The 13,648-nt window shown below is 40.9% G+C and overlaps 1 protein-coding gene across 1 annotated transcript in view; it reads right to left on the reverse strand.

The window, feature by feature from the left end:
* The window catches only part of LOC104587037 (magnesium transporter MRS2-F-like), a 46,376-nt gene that overhangs the window by 13,893 nt on the left and 18,835 nt on the right, over positions 1 to 13,648 (reverse strand). The window contains exon 4 of the mRNA XM_010244469.2: positions 12,744 to 12,889. Within this exon, the coding sequence (XP_010242771.1) occupies positions 12,744 to 12,889 (146 nt within the window). The remainder of the gene's footprint in view (positions 1 to 12,743; positions 12,890 to 13,648) is intronic.

Here is a 13,648-nt window from a genome sequence, read left to right on the forward strand (position 1 = left end):
AGAGGATGAGGCAAGTCTCACCATTGTTTCTTCTTCTGGGGCCGACACAGGGGCTCTAGAGGGTTCTTCAAATAGTATTTGCGTCCCTATTATCTCATCGTTCCACAGATTGAAAGTTTTAGTGGGTAAAACACTTTCGATGCTACTTTCATCGTGCCAAACATCTTCTTGCCTTGGATCTTCCCAATCGTCTTCTTCCTCAGAGTCTTCACGCTCGGACCCGTTAAATTTCGGGTTCGGCTTCTGGGGTTGTGGAGTTTGTTTTCTCAACCGGCTTCCACTTCCAGTTGCTCTCCGACTGGGCAGTTCCTACACCAGCGTCACCGACTGCTTTCAGAGGGGTCTTGAAAAAATTTTCCGCAACCGCTGCAATTGAGGAGGTTGCAGGGGTTTATTTGGACGATGATAGACCCCTGCAACCGTCCCCAAGCCTTTGGGTCGGCCTGCTCACATGTGTTTTTAAGTGGTCACGTGACCTATTTAAATTGTTTGGTTCGACCGGTTTAATCCCTGGGTCCAATTTTGGTGCCCTTTTTCCCTTTATTTCCGCCCCCTCCATCTGCCACATCAGCATAGGACCTTTTAGTAGCCCCTTGATCTGAGATGGATGGCCCAGATTCTAATCCCTCTTTAGAATTCTGACCGTCCTCTTTCGAGTCTACAGTCTGCCCATTTGCCTTCTCCTTGTAAAAACAATCAGACTTCTCCTCCTTTCTTCCCCCTTTTTTGATCCTTGCCACGTCATCATCTTCTACCTCCTACAGGCTTCTATAGTCTCTCCTCCACCAACGACAGCAACCAGACTACCTCATGCGTTTCACCTACCTTTAACCTCACTGTTCTTGGTATTGGCTCTACTTTAACTACCCCCAGTTTCATCGAAGCTGCACTGAGATTGGACAAGTCCAATTCCTCCAGGACTCCGCCGCACATAGCTGCGATTTTCTTGAAGTTTACAAGGGACCAAAGATGAAATGGGAGCCCTAGCACTTTGATGTGGAAAATTTCTGTCTGATCTACACGATTAGCATTCGAACACCACTGACTGATCACCATTACTCCTTCAGAAGTCTGAATGGGAAGTGCATGTATTTCTTCCATCCGCTTGTCTACTTCTAGTTCTAGAAGTGCCTTGTCTTCTTGAAACGGTCGAAGAGCGAAACATCCTCCCACTTTCAGCTTTAATTTAATCTCCTCTGCGACACATTCCCAACCACCTATTCTTTTGTTTGCAAGTATCACATATTTTTTACGCCAGTTCTCGTATGTTTGGTCTTCCTTCCCTGCAATTTCCTTTTCACCAACTGTATGTGGTTGATTTTCCGGTGCTTGGTTGGGTTGGATATTCCTTGGTCTGTCTTCATTTCTCCATAAGCAAATCTGCAACTCCCTTACGAACAACATCCACCCCTTACTTTGTTTTCCCATGGGGATATAAATCATTTGTCATCTACCTTCGCCGAACCATTCTGAGACTGTTGCAAACCAGCCCTTCCTATTTAGTCGAAGTTCAGCTACAAACACCTTTCCAGTGATTTTGATTGAGTTTTTCTAGGCTTGCGTTTTCCTTGACACTAAAGCTACGTCTAGGAAGCCTTTCAGCCAGGCTACTACCTCCTTTGGAGATACACTGTGGCTCTTTATTCTTCTCTTATCTTCAGGAACACCAGAGACCTCGTTTTCACTTCTTCTAGTTTGTAATGCTTTGCTTTGAACGAAACTTCCTTTCTCCACCTTCCCACTACTTCGAACTCGCCCTCCATTTGGTTCCTCTTTGTTGTAGGTGGTAGACTTATGGATTTGTCTTAGTTCTTTTGAATCTGTTCTGTTGTGATGTTCGTCGGAGGAAATGAAGGCATCATAGGAAGCATTGAAGAGAGTCTCAAGGAGAATCAACTAAGGGACATGCTCAAGAGCAAAACACCCTTCTCACCTCTCTACCCCTGAGATGAAACCCCAAATAATAAGGGACATCGTCAAAGAAGTAACATCCATAGACGCAAATTGAGAGCTAGAAAAATGATCATAACAGCAATATTCCTTTTAATTTTGTGCATATACAAGAAATATGCATTTAGTAGAGTTAGATCAAATTTAGAATGAAACAAATCTTTGTTGGGGTATAAAAGGGTGAAAGGAGCTTTCACCAAGAACACAAGAAGCAACTCGGTTAATGAGATACATAGTTGTGTTAATTGCATGCCCCCAAAAGCATATAGAAACATTTGAATTGGGCATAATGCTTCTTACAACTTCTAGAATGTCTACTTTTTCTCTTAGCTACTCCATTTTGCTAAGGGGTATAAGGACAAGTGCTCTGGTGAATAACCCCATACTCAAGTAAGTACGAATTTAAGGGTTTACCAAAATACTCCAAGAGAAATGGGAATGGGAACAAGAGAGCCATCAGCTACAAGGACTTTGTCTCTACATAAGGACAAATGATAAGAGGTAAATAATGGGGGTAAATTGGTCATATGGTTAGAGGCACCCGAATCTACAATCCAAAGAAGATTAGTGTTACCTGGATTGGAGTCGAGGCATGATAAGTAGTAGCTCTTGTACCTGAATTTGCAAAAGCTAAGGTAGAAGTGAAGGGAGCAGAGGTAAACTGAGGTGGTCTGTAATGCCAAAAGAAGTAGCTCTAACTATAGCATCATTCTCCAATTGTGTCAGAGCTGCTCTAACTACAGCCAAGGCATCTAAGGAAGTATGTCTAGCCCCAGAAGAAGAAGAGGCATATGTAGTACTAGCTGCATTTGCACTCCCCTTCTTATTCTTAAGTCTTGCAAGCACCAAATGAGGATAAAGCTTCTAGCAAGTGTCTTTGGTGTGTCTAGGTTTCTTGCAATAGTCATAGATCACTTCCCTTTTTTCTTCCTTCCTCACCTCTTTCTCCTTATCACCACCATGCTTCTGCTTCATAGCTTCTAAGGCCGATTCTATTAGAGAATTTTGTAGCATAACTTTCCTTGTACTCTCCTCCCTATGCACCAGAGAATAGGCTTGAAACAAAGTAACACTTTCCCTAGGGAGGAGTTGTTGTCTTACAATATCATATTCAGATTTCAGTCAACTAAGAATTCAAAAACTCTATTTCTTTCCACCAGCTTGTTATAAATTGTTGCATCCTTTTGCTTCTCCCATTCAAGTGTCTCCAAGTGATCAATCTCATGCCACAATGAAATATTAATGAATTTTAACTATCAAAAAAGAAAGAAAGAAATCAAATGTGGAAGGAGTTGGGTGATATTACAGGGATGTGGGATGGACCTTGGTGTTTAGGGGGTGAATTTAATGTGATCAAATTTGTTGAGGAGTCCAATAATATAAGACAAACAAACAACACTGGTATGAGGAAATTCAATCAATTTATTAATGACTTTGAGCTTAAGGAGTTTCCTCTCTCATACCATAAGTTCACTTGGTCCAATCTCTAAACTAATCCAATTTGCTCCAAGTTAGATAGATTTTGTTTACTTTGGGTTGGGAAGAATACTGGAGAAGTATGGTCTTGAGAGCTTTACCTAGGGTGACTTTGGACCATTGGCCTATTCCCATTGTCAAGAAAGATTTTAGAGGAAGTGGCCCCACCCCGTTCAGATTTGAGAATATGTGGCTCTGCCATAATGGTTTTCTAGAGAAAGTCAAGGAATGGTGGGAAGGAAGTCAGCCGAGGGTTAAGTGGAAGGACATGTTATTCCATTGGAAGTTGAAGGATTTGAGAGCCAAAATAAAAGAATGAAATATCCACCAGTTTGGGAGACTTGAAGAAAGAGAACAAGAGTTAATTAGCCAAATTGAGGAGCTGGATGTTAAAGAAGGAAATGGATCCTTTGGAGAGGAAGATAAGGACTTGAAATGATCCCTTAGGAAGAAGTTGGATGTGTTATTTAAGGAGGAGATCAGTTGGAGAAAAAATCTAGGTATAAGTGGGTTAAGGAAGGAGATAGTATTACTAAATTTTTTCATGCCTTGTCAAATGGTTTGGAAAAGAAAGAATTTCATTTCTAAATTGGAGGTGAATGGGGAAACCATTACCCAACAAAGTGAGATTGAAAAGGCATTTGTGTACCATTTTAAATCTATTTTTAGGAGGCCTTTAAGGGGTAAGGTGTGGCTGGATGGGTTAGAGTGGCCGAGATTATCAAAAGATCTTAAGAATTGGGTGGAGAGGAGTTTTGATTTGGAAGAGATTAGAGATGCAATTTTTTTATGGATAGATCAAAAGCTCCTAGGTTGGATGGTTTCACAATGGCATTTTATCAAGATTTTTAGGAGATCCTAAAAAATGATGTTCAAGGAGTTTTCAATGAATTTTCTAAGAAAGGTGCGATTAATCCAAGTTTAACCTCAACATTCATTGCCCTAATTGTGAAGAAGGATGATGTTGTACACCCTAAGGATTTTAGACCCATCAATTTGGTGAATAGTCTTTACAAAATTATTGCAAAGGTGCTTTCTCATAGAATAAGGCATGTTCTCCCTTCCACTGTTTCCCCAAATCAAGGGGAATTTGTGAAACAAAGACAAATCATTGATCAGATTCTTATAGCTTATGAAAGTGTTAAAGAGATGAAAAAGGTGGGAAAAAAATGTTTTGTTTGTAAAGTTGATCTAGAGAAGGCCTATGATTTAGTGCATTGGGATTGTCTTTTAGAGGTTTTAAAGAGCTTTGGGTTCGGAGACTTGTAGGGAAAAAACTTCATTTGCCATGCGGTAGTTGTCACTGGAAATAAGGCTGGTGACTTGAGGGACATGGAGTTTGTGCAGGCAGGTCAGTGGAGGAGATCCTTGAAGATAAAAGCAAAAAATCTCCTGTTCGAAGAGATGAGAATCAAGGGGAAGGTAAGCCTGAAGGTAAGGGAAGCGAAAAAGGGTACAATATTGCTGGAAGGATTAGAAATGATCGAGTGGCTGAGAAAGTTCATAGCTGGAGCCTGTTCAAAAGTTAAGCAGATAAACTGGCAGGATTTTAGTACACTAGAAGGGAGAAGATATGTTGTTGAATGTAAGAGGAATAGAAAGGGGCTCTTCATAGCTTTGGCTGAATTTTTTGGTAAGGGACAAAGGCAACTGGTGTGTCTACCAGCAGGAAAACAGAACCAAGGCTGGGGGGAAGTTGACTGGTTGCTCAAAGAGTTCTTAGCTCAAAGAGTAGCAAATGGGAAAAAAGCCTCCATAAGGGAGGAGAAGGCTTATTTCAGTAACAGCAGGGTACAACAAGGGCCAGTGGTCATGGCAAAAACAAAAGGCCATTGCAGAATGGTGGGAGGTTTAGAGAGAGAGAGGAGTGGGATAGTAAGTTTGTGATACAAGCCAAGGAAAAGGTTAATGATTGGAGGAGGGTAGCTGACTTACTGGCAACCAGGTTGAAGTTGAAGAGTGTTTTCATAGTAACCCCCTTCGATAACTGTAAAGCCATCCTAGATCCATTAGAGAATGATTTGGAAATATTAGCTATCAATGTTCAGGCTGAGTTCGGATCATTCACAGTCTTCAAATGGAATCCAACATCCAACTCCAAGGATTTTTTTGTTGAAGATGGTGTGGTGGTGCGTGTAATAGGCTTGCCATTCCATCTATGGAAACAAGAAATAGCAGAGTCTATAGCTGTGTTGTGTGGAGGAATCTTGAAAGGTGCTTTCTGGGGCGATCTCTATTCAGTAGCAATCCTGCTAAGTGGTGTGAAGCCAGAAGAAATTCCACGAAAGGTAGAGGTACGAACAGAGGGGAGCTTTGTCTCTGTGTGGTTAGCTTCCTCCATTGAAGCAGGGCTGTGGAAGGAGGCTCGTTTGGTAGGAGGGGAGAAGGAGGAAGAAGAAGCACTACATGGACTTGTGAGATTGGGTAATTCAAATGGGAAGGGATGTTTCACTAAAAACGGCCAACAAATTCTGGGAAGCCAAAAAGCTTTGGGGCAGTTGGAAGGTCAAACCTGGAGAAAGCAAGAAGAGGTTATGACAAATGGCAGATCCTTTGCGCAGGTGGTGTCAGGGGAAAAAGACAAAAAGCTTCTAGTGTTGAAAGGGAGAAGGCTGAACCAGCAATTTCAGACAGGGAAGGTTGCTGGTTCGACCATTAAAACAGGGGGGCGTGACTCTTTAAGTGGTCACGTGGGACGAAAAGAAGGGCCCAATCGAGTGGATCCCATTTATGATGGGCCGGAGAAGGCTTCTCAAGTAAAGGAGTTGGGCTACTATAGTCTTGAGCCCAAGGCCCATTATAAGACAGATGGGCCGAGGGACACATTAAGTAAGCACGTGACTGGGAAGAGGGATGAGTTGATAGACGAGATAAAGCGTCTATCTTCTTCAACCCCGAACCCTTCCTCTCGACCGAACAGAGCAGGCGCAAAAAAGTCTCAAGATTCGCAGTCTCGAGGCTCTCTACAGTGGGTCCCTTCCAACCTGGCGAACCGTCTCTCACCAGATAGGCGCAACCCGAGATACCTGAAGCCCAGTGATGAGAACAGAACAAGGCTTGAAGATTGGTTGAGTGAACAAAACAGTAATGACGATTCTGATAGAGACGAAACGCTAAGTCTGGGAAGTTTGTCTCCGAAAAGCAACAAGGATCTTCTTGAAATAGAAAGTTTGTATACAGAATTGTTGGTTTTAGAGGAAGAGAATGAAGAGGCAGGTGGCAGGAAGACTAGGAATGGTGAAGAAATTGGTTCTAAAGCTGTGAAAACTCCTCCTCCCTTCGTCAAGGGAGCTGACCCTGAGTCTAATGAATTACAGGATGTTGGTGGAGAGGAACAAGAATCGAACGTGAGGATGGATGCGGGCATTCCAGTGTCGGAAACACATAGAAAGGTTTTCCAAGTGGGTAGGTCGTCAGGAAGTGATTCTTTCACCATGTCTACTTCACAACCTTGTCCAAAAAGGGGAACGGCTTTAAAACCATTTGCCGACTGTCAGGAAGTCATTTCTAGTGATTCTAGTCCTACCCCCGTTCTTTCAGGTATGGGTGTCAATTCTGTTTTCGGTACTGACTTGTTTGCTTTGCCTGCAACAGATATCCCAGCTTCCCATCCAAGAGTTTCTGATGCAAGAGAGAGGGTGATAGTGGAAGGAGGAGAGAGGGTGTTGGAAGGAAGTAGTAAGGGGGAGGCGGATAGAATTTGGGAGATGATCTGTACAATGATGGAGGAATAAAATAAAAAGGAAGGACTCGTAGAAAGATGCTCTAGCCAAAATAAGTGTGATAAGGGTAAAATTCTTTCTCAAACATTGGCTGGAAAGGATGGAGAAATTGGGAAGGGGGGAAAAAGAGGAACAAATAAGAAAAAAAGATCTGAAGTGGAAAGGCTAATTTCAGACATTGAGGGGGATTTAGAATTTAGTGGTAGAGGGGATAGGAGGAAGGGCCTAAAATGAGGAGAATATTGCCTCTTATTGGGTTCCTTTGCTATTTTGTATCGATGAAAATTATTAGCTGGAATGTAAGAGGGTTAGGGAGTGCAAGGAAGAGAAGGACGATCAAAGACCTACTCCGAAGGGAAAAACCTGATAGTGCTGTTACAAGAATCCAAACTGATGGAATTAGATGGGAGATGGGTTAGGAGTTTTTGGAGGTCTAGATTCTCTGATGAAACCAGTAATCCCCAACAGGTAATCTCAACAAGCATGAGGAAATTTAATGGTTTTATTGAAGATTGTGAACTGAAGGAAATACCTCTATTGCAAGCCAGTTACACATGGTCCAACCTTCAGGAAACCCCTTTGTGCTCGAAGTTGGATAGATTCCTTTTTAACCTTGCCTGGGAGAATAGTTTGGAAAACTTGGTTGCTAGGGCATTACCCAAGGTCACCTCCGATCACTGTCCTATCCAAATAGAAACCGAGTCTTTTCCTATAGGACCCAAACCTTTTAGATTCGAAAATATGTGGCTTACCCATCCAAATTTTGTGAAAAAAGTGAAGGAGTGGTCGGGTGAGGAGGAGAGGGGGGTAAGATGGAAGGGGATCAAGTTCCATAAGAAATTAAAAAAGTTGAGAGCCAAAATAAAAGAGTGGAATAGAGATCAGTTTGGTAGAATTGAGGAGCAAAAATTGGGCCTAATCTCTCGAATAGAGAAATTGGATGTAAAGAAATCTCACAATGGGCTGACCGAGGAGGATAGAGTGCTAAGGAGACAATTAAAAAAGGAATTGGAAGAAGTGTTATTGAGGGAAGAAATCAATTGGAGACAAAAATCTAGACACAAGTGGATTAAGGAAGGTGATGGAAACACTAGATTCTTCCATGATTTGGCAAATGGGAGACGAAGAAAGAATTTTGTGACCAAGCTAGAGATAGGAGAGGAGGTGATTACCAACCAGGATGACGTAGCCAGAAAATTTGTGGACCACTTCGAATCGATTTATAGAAGGCCTTTGAGTGAGAGAACAGTCATGGAAAGGGTGGATTGGCCAAGATTGATGAAGTGGCAAGGTGGCTCGAAAGGGATTTCGAGGAAGAAGAGATTAAGAAAGCTGTCTTTCTAATGGATAGATCCAAAGCTCCAGGTCCAGATGGATTTACAATGGGTTTTTATCAAGACTGTTAGGAGGTGTTGAAAGAGGATCTAGCTAAAGTCTTTAAGGAATTTGCAGACAATCACACTATAAGCCCTGGAATTAATGCCACCTTTTTGGCCTTGATACCTAAGAAGAATGATGCCAACCACCCAAAAGATTATAGGCCTATTAGTCTGGTGACAAGCATCTATAAAATTCTGGCTAAAGTGCTCTCATTGAGGATCAAAACAGTCCTCCCTACCATCATTAGTGAAACATAGGGGGCTTTCATTCAAGGGTGACAAATAACAGATCAGATTTTAATTGCGAATGAGTGTGTAGAGGAAATGAAAAGGTCTAGTAGGAAATGATTCATTTGTAAATTGGATCTTGAAAAGGCCTATGATTTGGTGGACTGGGAGTTTCTATTAGAGGTTATGCGAAATGGTGGATTTGGGGACAAGTGGTGTAGTTGGATCTTTGGGTGTATCACTTGTCACTACTCTATTCTAGTAAATGGTACGGTGAGGGATTTTTTTCCAGCTTGCAGGGGTGTCAGGCAAGGGGATCCACTTTCACCCTTCCATTTTACCTTAGTAGCTGATGTGATTAGTAGGATCATTACTAAGGCTGACAACAAAGATGCCATTAGGGGTTGGAGAATAGGGAGACACCAAGTCCCCGTCACCCACCTTCAGTTTGCAGACGACCTAATGATTTTTTGTGAATGAGGTCTTAGTGAAAAGGTAGCAAACCTAAAGGAGCTAATAAAAGGATTTGAAAGTGTCTATAATTTGAGAATAAATCTGGAAAAGAGTTGCGTAGCAGGTATAAATTTGGAGGTAGGGGAGGTCGAGGCTATTGCGGAGTGTCTTGAGCGTTCCACCTCTGCTTGGCCTATGTCATATTTAGGGCTTCCTTTAGGGGCAAATCCTAGGGAGAGTAGATTTTGGACCCCAGTGTTAGAAAAGTTTGAGAAGAGATTAGTCTCATGGAAGAGGAACTATATCTCTTTAGGAGGAAGAATTACCCTAATAAGAGCTACCTTGGCTAACTTACCTACCTATTATTTGTCTGTCTTTAGGATACCAATTAGGGAAGCTAGGAAGCTAGAGAAGTTGATGAGAGACTTCTTATGGGAGCCGGGACAAGAGAGAAATGATCATTTGGTTAATTGGGAAATTGTTTGCAGAAGTAAAGAAGAGGGGGGTTTGGGAATTGGGAGGGTAACTAGAAAGAATCAAGCTCTGTTAGGGAAATGGTTGTGGAGATGGCCTTTGGAAAGAGAGAGATTGTGGCATGAGGTGGTGGGAAGCATTCATGGGAGGTCAGAGAATGGATGGGATGCTGGTGTATCGAGGCAAGCTAACCTAGCAGCACCTTGGAAGGCTATTCACAACACCCTTCCTCAATTCCTCAATTTTATCAGGTATGAAGTTTGTTCTGGCAACTCTATCCTTTTTTGGGAGGATATTTGGGTAGGAGACTCACCATTAAAGGATTTGTTCCCTTCGCTTTTTTCTATTTCTTTGTACAAAAAAGAGGTGGTCTCAAAATTTGTCTCACCTTTGGGAACACCCTTAGATCCTACTTGGGATTTTGGGTTTCGTAGAGGACTTAGGGATGCTGAAATTGAGTCTCTTTCTTTGTTGCTTGGGTGTCTTAATCAGGTTTGTTTGGATCCCTCCAAGCCAGATAAGAGGGTTTAGACTCCTAGACCCAATGGAACCTTCACTTGTGCTTCTTTTTTCAAGTCCATCTCTCAACTTCCTACTCACCAACCCTTTCCGTCAAAAGAAATTTGGTGTAAGCCAGTTCCCCCAAAAATTATGGCTTTTTGTTGGAAAGTTTTCCATGGGAAAGTAAACTCTTTAGACAACCTACAAAAGAGAAGACCTTTTCTCTGTATTTCTCCTAATTGGTGTATCCTCTGTAGAGCTCACGGTGAGGATTGTTACCATCTATTAGTATCTTGTCCCTTTTCTGCAGACCTTTGGGCTTGGCTACTTTCGTTGCTTGGGGGTAGTTGGAGTCTACCAGCAGAAGTTCACATGCTCTTCAACCATTCTACCTTTTATTGGCCTACAAAAATAGGGAAAATTATGTGGAGATGTGCTCTTTGGGAAGAAAGGAATCTCAGAATTTTTCAAGATAAGGAAAGGAACAGCCAAGATTTGAAAGACTGTGTGTTAAACAGGGCAATACATTGGCTGAAGACCTTGGAAATCTTTCATCAATTCTCCTTTAATGACATTTGGAGAAATTGGTCAGCAGTAGCAAGGTGTTCATCTTTAAAGGCCAAATCAATTACAAGCCGGTCTCCTCCACCCGAAGGCTCAATTAAGTTGAACTTTGATGGAAGCAGCATGGGTAATCCAGGATTATCCGGAGTGGGGGGTGCTTTGAGAAATGAGAAGGGAGAGATTTTGTTGCTCTACTCAGGTCCTTTAGGAATTGGGAATTCCATCAGGGCAAAACTTTTAGCTACTGTACAAGGGATCCAATTTGCAAACCAGCTGGGGGTACAACACCTAATAATCGAGGGGGATTCCAAAGTGGTGGTGGGTTGGTTGAAAAATTCTGAAGAGGCTATGTGGCGATACAAGAATGAAATGAAGAAATTTAGTTGGTTGACAAGGAATTATTTTGTCAGATGTGTTAGCTAAGCAAGGGGTAAATAGGGAAGAATTATTTTGGGCTCAGTTGTGGTGGGCGATTCTTGTTTTTCTTTCCTAGTTTACTTGTAAGTTTCAAGGAGGGGTTGCAGCTCGCGCCTCTCGTTGGGATGATGTATGAACTCACTCTAATTGCTTATGAATCAATAAACTTACTATTATTCATCAAAAAGAAAAGAGCTTTGGGTTCGGAGACAGATGGTGTAAATGAATTAAGGGGTGTATCAGGACTTGTCACTATTCTGTTTTGGTGAATGGGAAAGATGTTGATCATTTCCAGGCTCTTAGGGGAATTAGGCAAGAGGACCCTCTCTCTCCTTTCCTTTTCACTTTGATTGCTGATGTTCTTGGAAGACAAATCCCTAGGGTGGATTCTAGGAATTTAGTGAAAGGATGGAGGGTAGGTAGGGAAGGTGTGCCAATCACCCATTTACAGTTTGCAAATGATACTATCTTGTTCTATGAAGGGGGAGATAGGAGGTGGACACAGAATTTGAAATTGGTGGTCCAATTATTTAAGAGAATGTCAAATTTAAAGGTGAATCTTGATAAAAGCTGCATTGCAGGGATTAATATGGATCAGAGGTAGATACCAGATAATGCTGAAATCTTAAGTTGTGTGGTGGCTTAATGTCCTTTGATTGATTTGGGGCTTCCTTTGGGTGATAATCCAAGATGTGCAAGTTTTTGGGACCCAGCGGCAGAAAGATTTACTAAAGGTTAGCATCTTAGAAGAAAAGCTATTTGTCTTTAGGGGGAAGAATTACATTGATTAAGTCTTTTTGGCTAATTTGCCTATGTACTACCTGTCAGTTTTTAAAATTCTAGGAATGAAAAATTGGAAAAAACTAATTAGGGTTAGCTGGGAGGTGGTGAGAAGTAAGAAATTTGGAGGTCTTGGTGTTGGAAATATCTAGAAGACGAACATGGATCTTTTAGGGAAATGATTGTGGAGATTGCTGACTAAAAAGGACACATTGTGGGCAAAGGTGATTATTAGTATTCATGGGCTTGCAGCCAATGGATGGAATACTACTGGACTGTGGAATAGAGCAACAAGAGCTTCACCATGATATTCTTCAAGTTTCCCTTCCCTTTGTCAAATACAACTTATGCTCGGGATTCTCACTTGGAGAGAGTTAAGAGAGTTTATCTCTCTCCAGGATGCTCACTTGTATCTTCTTCATTAATTAATGAAAATTTCTGGTTGACAAAAAAAAAATTATATCTTCTATGATGATTCTTATCCCTTGTCTCTTTCATGAACCTCTTTTTTTTTATTTTAATGAAACTTTCTTTTATTAAAAAAATTATCTCAGTTCCTCTTAGGGGCCAATAACCGAGAACTACAGTTGGATCGGTGGCTTTATACTTCTAGGAACCAACAACCCATATATAGATTGCATAGATGTAACCTACAATATCAAATTCTGGCATGAATGTGAAATATTGATCAATGCAAGTAGTACATGGTAGTGTTAATGATCTAAAATAAAAATACTTTGAGAAGATTGTCTAATTGTATGTTTCTATATTACATTTACATGATAATAATAATAGTCACCTTTCATCCATCAAGTCATATGCATCATAATCTTGTTCTTCCCTTGGGGAGGTTTGTTCCAATGGCTGAGGGAGAAGTTTCTTTGTCAAATACATCTCAGCCATATCATTGTCATCATCCAATAGATGTTCAAGTTCATCTCTCACCTAAAGAACACAGAAAGTAGTAAAAAGAAAAAGAAACAATTTATATTGTTAAAAAAATGACAACATGTTGGAACAAACATGCAGTATAGGAATATGAATTCAGAAGAAAATGGAATCTATTTTTATTCCTATTCTTCCATAACAGGCATTCATGAAGGAAATTTGTTGTATCATTCTCATCAAAGATTGTTGAAATTTTCAGTTGAATTGGCATAGACAAACTGACAATGAATTAGCCTGTAGAATTTAGACCCCCCCCCAATTTTCATACAAAGAAATAGCCATCCTATTAATTGTGAACTAGATGCTAAAATCAGGGAATCCCTCAATAATGGTAACCTTTCATTAGATGTTCAAGTAATATGAGGAATAAATTTTTAAGGAAAACCGAGTATGGAAACCAAACCAAACATGAGAAAGTTACACCAAATTCCTGGTTTATCCAGTATCATTGCCACTAAAGGCTGGTCAAATTTTATATGACACGAGGAAGCAACAAGTTTTTAATGATACAAGGTAATAGAACATAATATTCATTTTGATAAAAAGAGAGAGAGAGAGAGAGAGAGAGAGAGAGAGAAAGGGCAGCTTAAAAGAAAAATACTTAGGATTTATTGATGTGCATGTTGTATGGAATATGATGTTGATAATCATGTGCTTTTTGGATGAAAGCAATACCTTTCTATTATTAAATCATTTTCCTTGTTTTATTAATGAAGTGGGGTTCTTGTCTTTCTCTTTTATATATATAAGGTCCTA

The sequence above is a fragment of the Nelumbo nucifera genome, chromosome 5 (genome assembly GCF_055504915.1).
Source record: "Nelumbo nucifera cultivar China Antique chromosome 5, China Antique-T2T, whole genome shotgun sequence".
Lineage (NCBI taxonomy): Eukaryota > Viridiplantae > Streptophyta > Magnoliopsida > Proteales > Nelumbonaceae > Nelumbo > Nelumbo nucifera.